This window comes from Myotis myotis, unplaced genomic scaffold (assembly GCF_014108235.1).
Source record: "Myotis myotis isolate mMyoMyo1 unplaced genomic scaffold, mMyoMyo1.p scaffold_m19_p_20, whole genome shotgun sequence".
Lineage (NCBI taxonomy): Eukaryota > Metazoa > Chordata > Mammalia > Chiroptera > Vespertilionidae > Myotis > Myotis myotis.
This window is the reverse complement of record NW_023416325.1, coordinates 12919593-12934646: the sequence shown is the minus strand read 5'-3', so window position 1 is coordinate 12934646 and position 15054 is coordinate 12919593. Positions and strand designations below refer to the sequence as shown.

The 15054-nt window shown below is 48.2% G+C and overlaps 1 protein-coding gene across 7 annotated transcripts in view; it reads right to left on the bottom strand.

Annotated features, from left to right (window-relative positions):
• Positions 1-15054, bottom strand: part of MED15 (mediator complex subunit 15) — a 62267-nt gene that overhangs the window by 15682 nt on the left and 31531 nt on the right. For 4 of the 7 annotated variants that reach the window (XM_036353338.1, XM_036353341.1, XM_036353339.1 and 1 more), the window contains 6 exons: positions 14989-15040; positions 12909-12938; positions 11184-11396; positions 3777-4006; positions 2416-2736; positions 1131-1235 (listed from right to left, as the gene is read on the bottom strand). In XM_036353338.1, coding sequence (XP_036209231.1) covers positions 1131-1235; positions 2416-2736; positions 3777-4006; positions 11184-11396; positions 12909-12938; positions 14989-15040 — 951 coding nt within the window. The remainder of the gene's footprint in view (positions 1-1130; positions 1236-2415; positions 2737-3776; positions 4007-11183; positions 11397-12908; positions 12939-14988; positions 15041-15054) is intronic. The other 3 variants (XM_036353340.1, XM_036353342.1, XM_036353345.1) reach the window with 2 other exon arrangements.

Genomic DNA, 15054 nt, shown 5'->3' with positions numbered 1-15054 from the left:
GCTAGAGACATGAAGTTCATCGTGTGTCCCACACAGGACTATGTCTGGGCACGCTGGTGCCATGGGGAACTCTGGGCCAGGTCATCTGGCGCAGTGACCCCAGAGGCTGCTAGGCTGGCTCAGCTGCATCGAAACACCGCAGGTTCCTCCCTTCGGCTAGCTTCTCCTCAGGCAGCTTCCCACAACTCCAGCCACGCAGCTGGGACCAGGAAGGACTGTTTCTGAGCGTCCCCCACAGGGAAATGTCATCTGACACTAAGGGAACACACCGAACCCCAGAAGTGCTCGACCTGTGGCCCTGCCCACTCACGGGTAACGAGCGGGGCAGGAGCGCAGTGTGGCACCGGGTGGCTGTAGCCTCACATCAACTAGTATGTCTGCTCCATCTAAAGCCAACACTCCTCTGAGCTGGACTGCTGTGCTCTTACCACTGGGTGGAGACAGGAAGAACCGAGGCCCCAGACTGGATGTCCCCCCACCTCAGCACCAGCACAAGGGTAAGGGAGGGTGTCCATGGAGAAGTCACAGGGCCAAACTCCAACCCCCAGAAACCAACAAGAATCTGGTCTCTACTACGAAAAGGCAGGGCAAGGCCTCCTCCATCCATCAATATCCAATACCCAGAGGGTGAACGTGGTGGGCCTCGGCCACACTTCCCAGCGCAGGAGTAAGCCCCAGAAGTCAGCCTGGCAGGGACCTCAGCACAAGCCTGCGCTGTCAGCTGGAGCCAGATGCCACCATTCCCACGCTCTTTCTACTGTCCACCCCCTGCTAGCCCCGTACTCAGAGTGAGGCAAGCATGAGACTACAACACTCCCCTCTCCACTGGGTGGTCTAAGAAGGAAAGAGGTAAGAAAAAGGACATCAGAGGAGAGGTGGGAATGGCACGTGCACTGTGCAGCCGGGGGACTCAGATATCATCAAGCAGAGCTGGCTACCTCATGACTCCAGGGACCAGCTCCCGGAAAGCCATCATCTCGCAAAGTGCCAGGGAAGAGAAGACCCACGCTTTACCAACCGGGCCCTGATCCAACCAGGACCCTCGCCACAGAGCGCTGGAAATCCAGCTCCATTCGCAAGTGGACATGCACCTGCTAACTACAGAAGCCCTTGGCTCTGATGGCCCTCACCTGGACTCCAGAACCCACTATCTGGGGGGCCTGAGCTGTCGGCGCTGTCTGCTGCTGCACCGGTGGCTGCACCTGGGGCTGCTGCACCACCATCGGAGCTCGGACCTGGGGGAGGAAGGGAGAATTCGATTTGGAGCCACGGAGAGCAGAGTACCCACTACTTCTGGGGGAGCTTTGACGCTCGAAACTTCTTATGAGGAGGATGGGATCGTTATGTCTTCACTGGTTATTATGTCACCTTAATAGTCATTCCTTATCCTTTAGCTCATGCGCAATGTCCCACACCAGCCTGTCTTTGAGTTGCACAGTGGAGTCCCACTTCCTCTAACTATGGTGAGAAGTACAGCTTTCCCACTGAGATGGCATCACCATCTATCCCTGCAAACAAAGCAATGGCTCCAACCACACAGCCCAGCCTTCTCAACCTCGGGCCCAAGCACACTAACAGTCTATAAGAGTCCCACTCAGAGCCCTGATGCCTCAAAAGAAACCAGAGTGGATAGCCAGCCAGCAGAAGGATGGCTCCTAGGTGGCAGGTCTACTAATACCGGCTTCTCCCAACTATCCCCAGCCTTTCAGCCTGCTCCTGTGAGCCCTCTATTCACTTGCCACTCAATTCAGGCATGGCCTATCCTTACTCCATTCAATGAGTCACACATAGAAAAAGCCATGAAAACCAAGGAAACGAGCAAAAAAAACCCCACACATAAAAATGGCCCCTTGACGTAGCTACTCCTAACTTGGTGGCAATATTCTGTCCTCTGTGTAAATGTCACTGACTGGATTTTTGCTTTGTACAGAGATGCATAATAAGACTGAAAGTAACATTTTATATTAATACCCTCCTCAAAAACATGGTAATGACAGGGATCTTTGATCAGAAACTCTGAGCAAGTAGCAAACCACCATGGATGCTTAATGGAGGTGACAGGTCCTTCCCACAGTGAGAATGCACGTGCTGTCACATATCTAGTCATCAACAATCCTAAAATCATCCATTATTTTAAAATGGCCACGACGACCACCACAATCAGCCATGCTGCTTGGAAGACAAACTGCTACTCCTGCAGCAGGCACCCCCAGTGCAGGCTGCAGCAGCTCTTGGAATGCACACTCCCTCGCTGAGCCAGACACGAAGGCCAACATGGGAAAGGGTCACCTGAGTCCCATTGCTTGAAGAGAGGACATGCCGTCTATAGCCAGAGCTTCAGAAACTGCTAATGGCCACAAGCTTCATGTGATACCAGAGAGGAGCCACGGCCTACCACAAGTCATGGGTACTCACAAGCTTCAGCGGAGGTTGGGGGTATAGCATCTGTCCAGGGAGGGCCGGAGCCTGCGACACCAAAGGCTGGGTCTGTGACTGTGGCGGGAGCTGTGATGGTTGGTTCTGAGCCACTGGTGGTTGCTGAGGCTGTGGCTGTGGCTGGTGGTGCTGTGGGTGATGCATCTGCTGCAGCTGCTGGGGCAGGGCCTGGGAGGGGGGAGGCTGTGGCTGCTGCATTGGTGGCTGCTGCATTGGCGGCTGGGCCTGCAAAGCCTGCTGCTGCTGCTGTTGCTGCAGCTGCAACTGTGCCATCCTCTGCAGCTGCTGCTGCTGCTGTATCTAGGGGCAGAACAAGTAGCACTCCGTCACCCCATCGGCCTCTGGGCCCTGTGCCAGCCTTGCCCCGGGAAGCCTGCCGGGGCTGTCCTCACACGGGGCAGAGGGAGCACTTCCCACAGTGAACACTGAGGAAACACCAGGAGTGCACTTGTGCCCTGGCCATCAGACGCTGGCTGGTCTACCCCTAGACCTGAGAGGATGGGAGATTCAAGGGAAATATTGGGAGAGTTTAGTAAGAGTAACATATGGATGCAGCTCTATGGAGGCTGGGATAAACGCTCAGGTGACTCAAATCTCCAAGGTCCCTACACTGGTCAATAGTACGAGCCTCACGAAGATGGCCAATGTCTGATTTTCAGGATGAAGATGAAAGGTGGGACTGAAGACTCACTGTCGGTTCTGAGAGGGTGGCCACTGAGAAAAGGAGTCAGCGAGCCAAGGCCTGGAGGAGGTAGAAAAGTGAAGGTCCCCTCAGGGATTCCCTCCCTCAGCCAAGAGCGGACCTAACAATAGATGCTTAACATGTCTGATGCTGACTGTAAACCATGGGGGGTGGGGTGACTGTGTTCTTAGGAGCAGGGCTTCTAATGTGACATTGCCATGCCCCTGTAGGACACTAGATGTAGGTCGATTAGTGCTGTGTTCAGGCACCAAACAAGCCCACGTGATGGCTCAAGCATTCATGCATCTTGGAGAGTGCGTCTCACTTCTTGATTCAGCTAACTCTTATATGAATCGCTTGCACCCAGAGCCTCCACTGAGTCAGCCCCCAGCACGTAGTAGGTCTGCAGCTAGACACCCAAGTCTGGCAGAGAGGCCAGTCTTGTGAGATCAGATTACCTCCTAGCAAGTCAGGGCCTATTTTTCCTCCATGTTCTAGGTTCTGTGGGAAGCTCATGAAGAAGGAAGCTGAGGCACCAGGTGTCAGGAGGATCCACTACTGGCTCTGGGTCCCTACACCCATCACAATGGCTGGTGCGTGTCCAGAGCTCCAACACCACGGGAGGGAGGCCAAGTACAGGAACAAGAGCACCTGGTACCTGTTGCTGGTTTTGATGGTGCAATTTAAGCAGGTGCTGCTGTTGCTGCTGCTGCTGCTGGAGCTGCTGCTGCTGCTGCTGCACCACTGCCTGGAACTGCTGCTGCATGGCATTCTGCTGAGCCTGGAACTGCTGCTGCTGCTGCTGCTGCAATGCCGCCTGCTGCTGCTGGAACTGCTGCTGCTGCTGTTGCTGCTGCTGCAACGCCACCTGCTGGAGCTGCAGCTGGGCTGGAGACAGACGCGGAATCAGGCCCAGCTGTACAAGGCCAGCAGAGCCCATTGCCCAGGGCTGTGCAGAAAGGGAGGGTGGTAAAACCATCTGCTGCCCCACCTGCTGCTGGGATTGAACATATGTGATGGGAGCAACATTTGTGTGGATTATGGAACTTACTATTATGAATTGTTCTATAATAGTATAGAAAAAAGAAAAGAGCTAAGTCTTTTGGATAGCCAAGAAGCCCAGCCTCTGGTAACTACCAATCTACTTTCTGTCTTTATGGCTTCGTCTATTCTGGACATTTCAAATTAATGGAATCTCACAATATGTGGTCTTTTTTGATGGGCTTCTTTCGCTTAGCATAATATTTACAAGGTTCACCCATGCTGTAGCACATATCAATATTTCATTTATTTTTATTGCCAAATAGGATTCCACTATACCAGTGGTTCCCAACGTGGGGCACATACCCCACAGGGGGTGCAATCCGAGAATGAGTTATTAACAGTGAATTTTTTTGCATTTCTTATGGCTCTAGGGCCCTCATATACAGTATATAAATATATATTGTGACATATTTATGCATTTCAGTTCTCTATTATGTATTGAAACTTTACTTGCTATTTTTTCATATCACTTCATATTATTATTATTTTAAAAAGATTTTTATTGATTTCAGAGTGAAAGGGAGAGAGAGACAGAAACATCAATGGTGAGAAAGAATCATGGATTGGCTGCCTCCTGGCTGCCCCACACTGGGGATCAAGTCCACAGCCCGGGCATGTGCCCCAACCAGGAATCAAACCATGACCTCCTGGCTCAACGCTCAACCACTGAGCCACGCCGGCCAGGCTTATTATTATCCTGTACCCTATATAATAAAAGGCTAATATGCAAATTGTCCCCTCGACCGGAAGTTCAACCATGAGTTTGACCAGGGTGTGGAACCGGCCTGTCAACCACCTACAGCACCCCCTCCCCCCCACTGGCCCAATCGGGGTGGGCTGGCTAGACCTCACCCATGCACAAATTCATGCACCAGGCCTCTAGTTTTTTAACAATTTCTTAGGGATTTCTTCCTCAGTACTTCAACTTTCTTTTATTTTTCTCTTTCATGGATGTCATGTTCTTTGGGAGCTTGTTTAGACCAAGCTAATGGCCTTTTAGGCTTCCTCCATGTGAATAGTTCATTTTTTGAATAAGAATTATATGTCACACCCTGACCAGTTTGGCTCAGTGGATAGAGCGTTGGCCTGCGGACTGAAAGGTCCCAGGTTCGATTCCAGTCAAGGGCATGTACCTTGGTTGCAGGCACATCCCCAGTAGGGGGTGTGCAGGAGGCAGCTGGTTGATGTTTCTCTCTCATCGATGTTTCTAACTCTCTATCCCTCTCCCTTCCTCTCTGTAAAAAATCAATAAAATATATTTATTAAAAAAAAGAATTATATGTCACGGGGGTGGGGGTGGGGGTAGGCATCAGTATTTTAGAGATGCTTAGGTAGGGCATGGCCAAAAAAAGATTGGAAACCACTTCACTATACAGATTTTCCACATTTGGTTTATCCATTCATCAACTATGGACATTTGGGTTGTTTCCACTTTGGGGCTATTATAAGATTTTCTATGGAGCAGTTTCTTTTGGAGTAATGAAAAGGTTCTAAAATTGATTGGAGTGATGGTTGCACAACTCTCTGAATATACTAAAAAATACCAAAGTTTCACTTTAAATGGGAGAACTATATGGTATGTGAATTGTATCTAAATAAAGCTGTTATAAAATTTTAAAAAATATATGGAGAGAGATCCATTGTATATTTTGACCAGCTTCTACCTATGGTACTATTTTGTGAAATTATAACAGAATAACACAGTCAGAATATCTGCTCATCTGTGCAGGTGTGAATATTAAGTTCTATACAATTTTCTCAACTGAGTAGATTACAGTCAAAATATTGAACAATTCCAACAACACAGGGATCCCTAGGAGTGCCACCTGCCTCAGCAACCCCATCCTTCCACCCGTGGCAACAACTAGGGTGTCCTCCATTTCTGAAATGTTGCCATTTAAAAAACGTTACACAAGTGGGACCATACAGTATGGTTAGTTTTTTTCATTCAGCATAATTCTCTGAATATCATCCAGGCTGTAATAACTTTAAAATTGACTTTAAAGAGAGAGAGAAAGAAAGGGGGAGGGAGGGAGAGAAGGAGAGAGGGAGAGAGGGAGAAAGAAAGGGAGGGAGAGAGGGAGAGAGATCCATTAGTTGTTCCACTTATCTATGCATTTATTGGTTGCTTCTTGTATATGCCTTGCCTGGTAACTGAACCTGCAACCTAGGTGTATCGGGATGACACTCCAACCAACTGAGCTCCCCAGCCAGGGCTGTTCATGTACACTTAAATAAAGTATAAAGTTTAGGCACAATTTAATCTCTTTCCCAAATACAAGGACCTGAGAACCTTCTCTATTTTTTTTTTTTTTTAAGAGAGAGAGGTAGGGAAAGGGAGAGAGAGAGAGAAACATTGATGTGAGTGAGGTAGTGATCATCTGCCTCCTGCATGCCCCTATGGTGGATTCAGCCCACAACCCAGGCATGTGCCCTGACCAGAATCGAAGCAACAGCCTTTCAGTACACAGGATGCTGCCCAACCAACTGAATCACACTGGCCAGGGAAAACCCTCCCTATTTTTTAAAGTAGGTTTTATGTGCACATAATAGACCTGATTTCCTTGATATATTCCCCCCTCTGACTTCCATTTATTTTGGTCCCTGTTTATCAACTTATGACCACACAGCAGACTTATAATAATCAGGATAGAATAATGACTAGGGGTACATCCTCTGACCCAGACTACCCTGACTCAAATCCCAACTCTGTCACTGTTCTATGTATGCCTCAGTTTCCTACACTGGACTAATAAATAACTTATTATAGGTAGAATACTCAAAATAGTGCTTGGAATGTAGCAGGTCCATATGGAGGTTAGCGCTGAATATTATTCTTTTATAGAGGTAATATTTGTTTACACCAAGAATTCTCAACCTTATCCTTACTGAAATTTGGGCCAGATAATCCTATGTTATGGGGGGTGGGGGGGCTGTCCTGTGCATGTAAGATGTTTAGCAGCATCTCTGGCTTCCACCCACTGGATGCCAATAGCACCCTCACAGCTGTGACATCAAAATGGTCTGTAGACATTGCCAAATGTTCCCTAGGGTGCAAAATCATTGAGAATTACTGGTTTAGATTCACTACCTTACATGAAAAATATTTCTTCTCCCATCTTACACCTGGCATGTTGAGAAGGATGGTTTGAGAAGAGGAAATGGTGAGCAAATAAAAGTATGTCCTTAAAAACCTTTTAATGAAGGTTCCTTAGGCTTTATTTATCTAAAAATGTCTGTTTCCTCTTAGTCCTTGGAAGTTTTACTGGCACATAACTGTGGTTGGCAGCTCTATTCTCAGCACCCTAACCACCTTCTATCTTCTTGACTCCGTCACTGAGTCTGCTGAGTCGACCTCTTGCTCCTTATAAAAATTGGCCATTTTTAAGAGATTCTTCTGGCCTTTGGTATTCTGTTCACAACAGGTTAAGACATGGATGCTTTATTTAACCGGTGTGAGTGTGCTGAGCTTTTCTAAGCCATCATCTCCTCACATACTACTGTGCTTCCATTCTCTCCACTTGGTCCTTTTATTAGATATTAGACTTTCTGATTTTATCCTCTACATTTCTTACCCTCCTATTTTCCATGTCTGCTTCTCTGGGCTACATTCTACAGAATTTCTTCAAATGTAGCTCTAGTTCACAAAGTCTTTCTTCAGCTATATCTAATGCACTGTTTACTCACCCATACTTCTTTTTCTTTCATGAATTTTCTCAGCTTCTGAAAGTTCTATTTGGTTCCTTTTCAAATCTGCGTGGTCATTCCAGAGAGTATCACAGTGCTTGTTCATTTGGGATTCCATCCTTTATGCTTTCAGCAGCCAAGCCCATACCCAACAATGGCTATGTGTGTGGTCCCTGGGGATTTCCACATCTGTTTATTGTTTCTGTTCTTCCTCATGGTGCCTTTGCTTCCTTTCATACCTACTGATCTTTGATTGTGTGCTCAATGCTTGACCTTAACTGCAATTCCAACAGTACTAATCTTGGAAGCATTCTCTTCCAATCTGCCCTTGCTTCTGGGGGTGCTAGGGATGCCAAGGGCCCTAGCACAAATCCTGCTGGATGGAGGGACCCCAAAACTGCAAGCTCCCAGGTCACCTATCTTGCAGTGAGCCAGGGCACAGCAAGGGAAAGAGCATCCCCTACTTCTGCCAGCCCAGCAATCCAAAATGCAGCCTACCCAGGATCTAGTTATCCAGAAGAAGGAGGGTTCCTCAGCACCCAGTCTGTCAAAGAGCCAGAAATAGGACAGAATTTTAAAGTCGTTTTTTACATGCACATGATACAAAATTCATTGAGGAACAAAAATGTTCAGAGGGACAAGTCTCGCTAAAACCCTGTACCCCAGCCCACAGCCTTACCCACAGTCAAAGTTTGTGTTTCTTATGACTAACCTGGGTCACTTGGAGACTATCACAAGTCTGCCCTTTGAGAACCCTGGCAAAACCTCTAAGGCCCTGCCCTCTGGGATTATGGCTTGAAGTGGCCTTAATCACACAGTGGCATTTGGAAAAAATGTGAGAAAGGGAGACCAAATGCCCATTGGGCCATGACACATAGTTCAGGGAGACCAGGCAGGCAAGAGGTCAAAGGTAGGGAGGGAAGGTCTCTACCAGAGGAAGCAGCAGGACATGAAAGTAGAGAGCCCACTTCAAACTTCCTCTAGTGCCACACAGGAGACCAGGTCCTTCTGAAGCTGAAAACAGGATGTGGGTCAAGGTCAGATTGGGGAAGATACGAAAGCTTTTGCCACTGAACTTCTGACAAAGTCTTAGGTGCGAGACTGTAAGACAAATCATAGATAGGAGCATTCGCAACTCACACATTTTAAAACTATTTTTTATTATAAAATATAAGTTTGTGATTTAAAAAAAAAAAAAACCTCAACCAATACACCAGAGTATAATGTAAGAAGGAGCCAGGGCCGGTACCTCTTTTACACATTCTTCCATAAGCTATCCCGTGTGTGTATCACGTGTGCTGGTATGACAAAGGGGGACAAAGAAGCTCAAGATGAAGAACCAAGTGAAGACCTAAGAATCTGATGGCAAGATATCAGTAAGGAGAAGAGAATGAAGACCTGAGGAGGAAGAGGATGGCTGGGGATGGAAGATTCCAGTGCAGGAGTGGTGAGAATGAGAACACATGTGCCATCTGAGAAGAGCAAGGCAATGCTAATACAGTAAATCCAACAAAGAACAGGGCGCTCAGGTCAGGCAGCCTGGGTTTGAGCCCAGCTATAGGTCATGCTACCTTCTGGGGAAAGCAGAGGCAATGACACTGCCCTCTTCATAGGTTACTATGAGGGATACACAACAAAAACACATTGAAACACCACAACCCATACACAAGTGTTCACAGCAGCTTTATGTATAACTGCCCCAAACTGGAAACAACCCAAATGTCCTTCTAGGGTGAATGCATAAGTAAACTTAGCACACTCAGTCCTTGAGACACTCATGGAATACTACTCAGCAATGAAGAGGAGTGAATGATTAATACAACTTGGAGGATCTCAAGGGCATTATGCTGAATAAAAAGAGCCAATCTCAAAAAGTCAGACATTATATGATGCCACTGATAAAACATTGGCAAAGTGACACAATTATAGAGATCAGATCAGTGACTGCCAGGGCTTAGGGTTGGAGGGCATGTATGATTATTAAAAGGTATACAACAGCCCTAGCCAGGCTGGCTCAGCAGATAGAGTGTCAGACTGCAGACAGAAGGGTACCGGGTTTAATTCTGGTCAAGGGCACATGCCCAAGTTGCAGGCTCAGTACCCAGTAGGGGGCATACAGGAGGCAGCAAATCAATGATTCTCTCCCATCATTGATGTTTTTATCTCTCTCTCCCTCTCCTTTCCTCTCTAAAATCAATAAAATATATTTAAAAAAAAAAAAAAAAGGTATACGATACCCCAGCTGAGAGACATAGGTTAAGCGACAACCTATGAACCAGGGAGTCACGGTTTGATTCCCAGGCAGGGCACATGCCAGGGTTGTGTGCTTGATCCCCAGTAGGGGGTGTGCAGGATGCAGCTGATTGTGTCTCTCTCATCGAAGTTTCTATCGTTCTATCCCTCTCACTTCCTCTCACTCTAAAAATCAATAAAAAAATAATTAAAAAAAAGAGATATACAACAGCTTGTTGGTGGTGATGGAACAGTTCTGCATGCTGACAGTGCTGATGGTTACTCAATTCCACATATGATAAAATCTCATAGAACTACACACATGTAAGTGCATGCACAAGAATGCATATAGGAACTGTTGACGTCTGAATAGTCTCCCTGAGTTGAGCACTGTCCCCATGCTCATTTCTCAGTTTTGATGATGTACTAAGATATTATCATTGGGGAAGCTGGGTGAAAGGTACATGGGAACTCTGCACTACTCTGCAACTTCCTGTGACTCAAGTATTCCAAAAATAAAATGTTCTATTAAGGAAAAATAGTATCAAAGCACTTTGAAGTCCTGAAGTACATTCCAGGTACTAAGTAAATGTTTTCCAAGGTCCATCAAGAGGGGTCTTGGAAAGAAAGGAAGACCTGCACTACAGTCCAGCTCCTGGAAGGGGCAGCCGAGTACAGAAGACAAGGGGCCGTGTGCTGCAGAGAAGTGCAAAGAGGGCAAGGGCAGCACTGGAAGAGACGGCTCCTGAGAGCGGGGCAGTCTAGGCGCTGTGAGATGCTAACAGCACTTGTTCATGACCAAGAACACTCCTGAGACATAACTGTTTCTCTTACAGCTACAAAATACAAGCCCTTGGATGGAGCCCCAGATCACTCCAACCTCCTCCGAGTCCCCCACTCTCACCCCGGGGTAGTAAGAGGGCCTCAGTGTCACTTAACTCTTCTGGTAGCCCACAGAAGGCTTGGAGCCCTTTTCTCATCACACCAACAAAGATAAAAAGACAGAGCTCCTTGGAGCTTCTCCAACCACCTTAAGCAAAGGAATAAAATGCATGCCGCTTCCGAAGAAAATGGCAGGTTCTCTGAAAATGGTGGTACTCACTCTGTGGAGTCGCCGTGGACACAACAGCCATGCCATGAGGGGCCATCCCTGAGGTGCCGGGGGGCGGCTGTCCAGAGAGAGGCATTGGCTGCCCCATGGCACCAAGGCCTCCCATCCCACCTAGGGACTGTCCTGGGCCCCGAGAAGGCATGCCAATTCCGGCTGCTCCTGCAGCGGGTCCGCCAGTCAGGCTCTGTAGTGCATTCATAGGGTCTGTGGGAACACAAAGGCACAGCATCTCAGGAAGTGCCCACGGAAATCAGCTGAGGCTCTGAAGGCTGTGAGGCCTCATGGAGCACCCACTTCTTGCTGCCTCCAGGCTGTACTGCCTCAAAGCCCCAACTGGTCAGAGTCCTGGAAGCCTCCCAAATGCTGACCTAACTGCCTGTCACAGCCCCGGGCAGGGCGCCTTGTGTGTTTATTATTGCTTCTGGACCATGAGCCTCCTGGGCAGGGAGCACTCCTAGTCGGGCCTGTACTAGGGTCCTAAGATTGAAGGACAAATTTGCCCTCAGGGAAGGCAGCAGCTCCCACCCCTTCTGGCTGTACAATCCTTTCCTGCTGGGTGAGCACACAAGGCCCTTCTTCAAGTAAACAAGGGCACAAGGGTGGGGGTGGGGCGCATGGAAAAGCCTCAGGCGGAGGGAAGGAAGGTGAAGGCAGATGCTCTCCAGGGATATTACACGGCTCCCTGTATACCAGAACCCCCACAGAGGAGCATTCTCCGGACACTACTCCTATACCCGGGGCCAGCACACCATCACTTGGCCAAGCTAAGTGAGGGAAAGGTCCACAAAGCGCCAAGGAGCACTGCGACACTCACCAAGCCCCCAGGTCTCCAGACTCAGCTCGGTGAACAATGCTGAAGCAAGACAAGGAGCCTGATGCTCTCGTCACACACATTTATGAGTGTAGGCTTATGGCAGATGACTAGCTGCAAACAGGGGTGGCCTGGCCTGGACACCCTGCCACAAAGCCCTATGCTTCAATACGTTCTCCTGGCCATGCACTCTGATCCCACCGCCCCGCTAGCTGAGAATCACTCTACATGGAGATACCCCGAGGGGAGATAGGGCCCACATGGACAGGTGCAGCTCGCTCATCTGAGGCAGGCATGGGCATCTGGCATTTATAGCTTTGCGGCCTACGGTAAGACAAACAGCATGGGAGACTAGCTCCCTTCCTGACAGGTGGGAGTCTAGTTGGCCATGTTGGATCTCAACTCCTTCACTGGCAGCTCAGCTCGGTCAGTGAAATCAATCAAGGCTGAATTGTCAGACAGGTCTCCCTTATGTGATAAAGCCTTGGAATTAAAAAATAAAAAATAATGATAATTTTTAACTTGCAAAGAAACTTTGTAACTTAAGATAATTCACAACTACTCTCTAAGAACTACTACATGCTGTTATACTAAATATACAATAATAGTTCTCTCCCAGAGCAAAATTTTAGATAATGTCTCAATAACTATGTGAGTTTTTATAATCTTTTTGCTGGGCAAAAACTGTATCCAAGTGAAATGCAGTGGGGCAGCAGCATCTTATGGGCATAGGAAGAGGAAGGATGGGGAGTATGCAGCACAGCTCCACAATTCTCGTGACCAGCCAGAGGTCGCTCTGAACTTTGTCCTCTAGTGGGAGGCAAACGGGGCATCCACAATATCATTCCTGCTGCCCCATATCCAAGGGGGGGAAGAATCTGAATTCAAAAAGGAAAAATTCTTACCACTGACAGAAGCTTGAGATTTCTTGTTATCTATATTTAAAAAAACAAAAACAAAATAAATAACGTTTTATATAACCACATATTTTCACAGTAAGTCAGTTTATATGCATTTGCCCAGAGGTCATTTGCTAAAACTGAGCTCACCCTGCCTAGAAACTAGATAAAACATACCTCAGAGCTTCAGTGTATGTTTGTGTCTGTGTGTGCGCACACGCACTCACACACGTGTGTATGTGTCCCATTCCTGGCAGCGCTGACGCACAAGAGGGCCTGGGAGAAGAGGGTGCAGAACCCCCCAGGGCCAACCTGGGGCCTTAAAGAACTGCCCAGGCAGAGGCTCACTCTGGGCCTACTCTAGCTCTCCTTCCTTCCTAGGGCCATAGTCTCAGCTCCTGCCCTGAGCAACAAACAGGAAGGCTGTAGGATCCATGATGGCCCAGATGGTGCTGAAAATTCCATGACACCTCCATTTTCAACCTACGCCGTGAGGCAGCATCTCTATTTTCTAGAGAAACTGAGGCTGGCCAAACCTGGCTGGAAGTCAGATCTAACTGGCCCTAGGGTCAGGCGGGGAACTGCCGCACCAGTTCCACCCTCTCCTGAGGTGACAGTGAGACAGCTGTGGACACCCTAGCCCACAGGCCTGTGTGTGCCAACGTGCCAGGGCCACCTCCTCAACAGACCAGCCCAGCCCCGACAAGCAGAGTCCCTTGCCAGGACAAAGCAGGATGGTTCATCCAGGCTGCTCGTTCTCCAAGCTCCTACTTCCACCTCCTCTTGTTCTAGACGCCACATAGAACCTTCCCAGACAGAGCAAGAAAATGAAATCAAGTGAAGTTCACCTTGTTGGCTGTCCTGGTAAAAAGCTAGTTCGTGTGGAAAGAGGCAAAACCTCTGGGGTTCTTCCTTAGCCCAAGATTACTGAGACTGAATCTGTAGCTGCCTCTACAACCACAGGGGAACAGCGACTGGACTTGCCAAGTGCACACTCCAAGGACAGGCTATGTCAGGAGCCCGTCTCCCGTGGAAACACAGCTGCAGGCAGGCAAGAGGCGCTGTTGGCTGAAACCACAGAGTGCCCTGCCCCGCCCCGCAGCCCGTTTCCTTTACAGATTACAGCCATCCAGGAACACTCAGTGTCTACACAGAAAACCCTGACCCAGGCATGCAGTGACACTCATTTCTGAGTGCCATGGCTGCTGCTGGGCCTGGCTGACAACCACAGCAGGACCCTGGGAATCAGGAGGTGGGATGTGGCAGGACCTGGGTGTCCCTCACTACGGCAGGGAGCTCGAGGCAGGAAGTTGGCCTCAGAAGCTTCCAGCCTAACAGGAACACACATTTAGGTCAGGCCTCCATGGGTCAATAAAACCAACTATTAGGGAAAGAAGTTTCTGTTCCAGAGTAAACTGCTTATTTAAGAAGAGCTGCCTGGAGATAAAAGCAACAGTCCTTTTCTTTTTTAAAGAATTGTTTCTTTTTTTAAACCTCACCCGAGGATATGTTTATTGATTTTAGAGAGAGGAAGGGAGAGAGGGAGAGAAGAAGAGAGGGATGAAGGGAGAGAGGGAGAGGAGAAGAGGGAGGAAGGGAGAATGGGGGAGGAGAGAGAGAGAGAGAGAGAAAGAGAGAGAGAAAGAAAGGGAGAGAGAGAGATTGATCGGCCGCTTCCCATATACACCCAGACTTTGGGATTGAACCCGGAACCTAGGTATGTGCCCTGACCAGAAATCAAACCCGCAACCTTTTAGTGTCCGGACAACATTCCAACCGACTGCGCCACCCGACCACGGCCAACAGTCCTTTTAAAAAAGATTAAATGGACAAGCAAAAACAGCAGTTCAGTTTAAACCACTTTGAGGCTAACATCTCCATTATGCCCAAATCAGCATTTTTCAGGCTGAGTCTCTGGGGAGATGAGAAATATGGAATCAAATGCAAAGCAATGAAGAACTTTCCAGAAAGCAGGCACTTTTACACAGACATTCTGACTCAGGCACTGTGGCCAAATAAGTCTCCACCACATGACAGGGTCAGCCTCTCACAGCGATCACAACCAGAAATGTAAAATTTTACTTACGAATGTCTCGGAAATGGATAATGAGCCTGGCCACAAGAGAAAGGTATTCGTCCTAAAAGTGAAAAC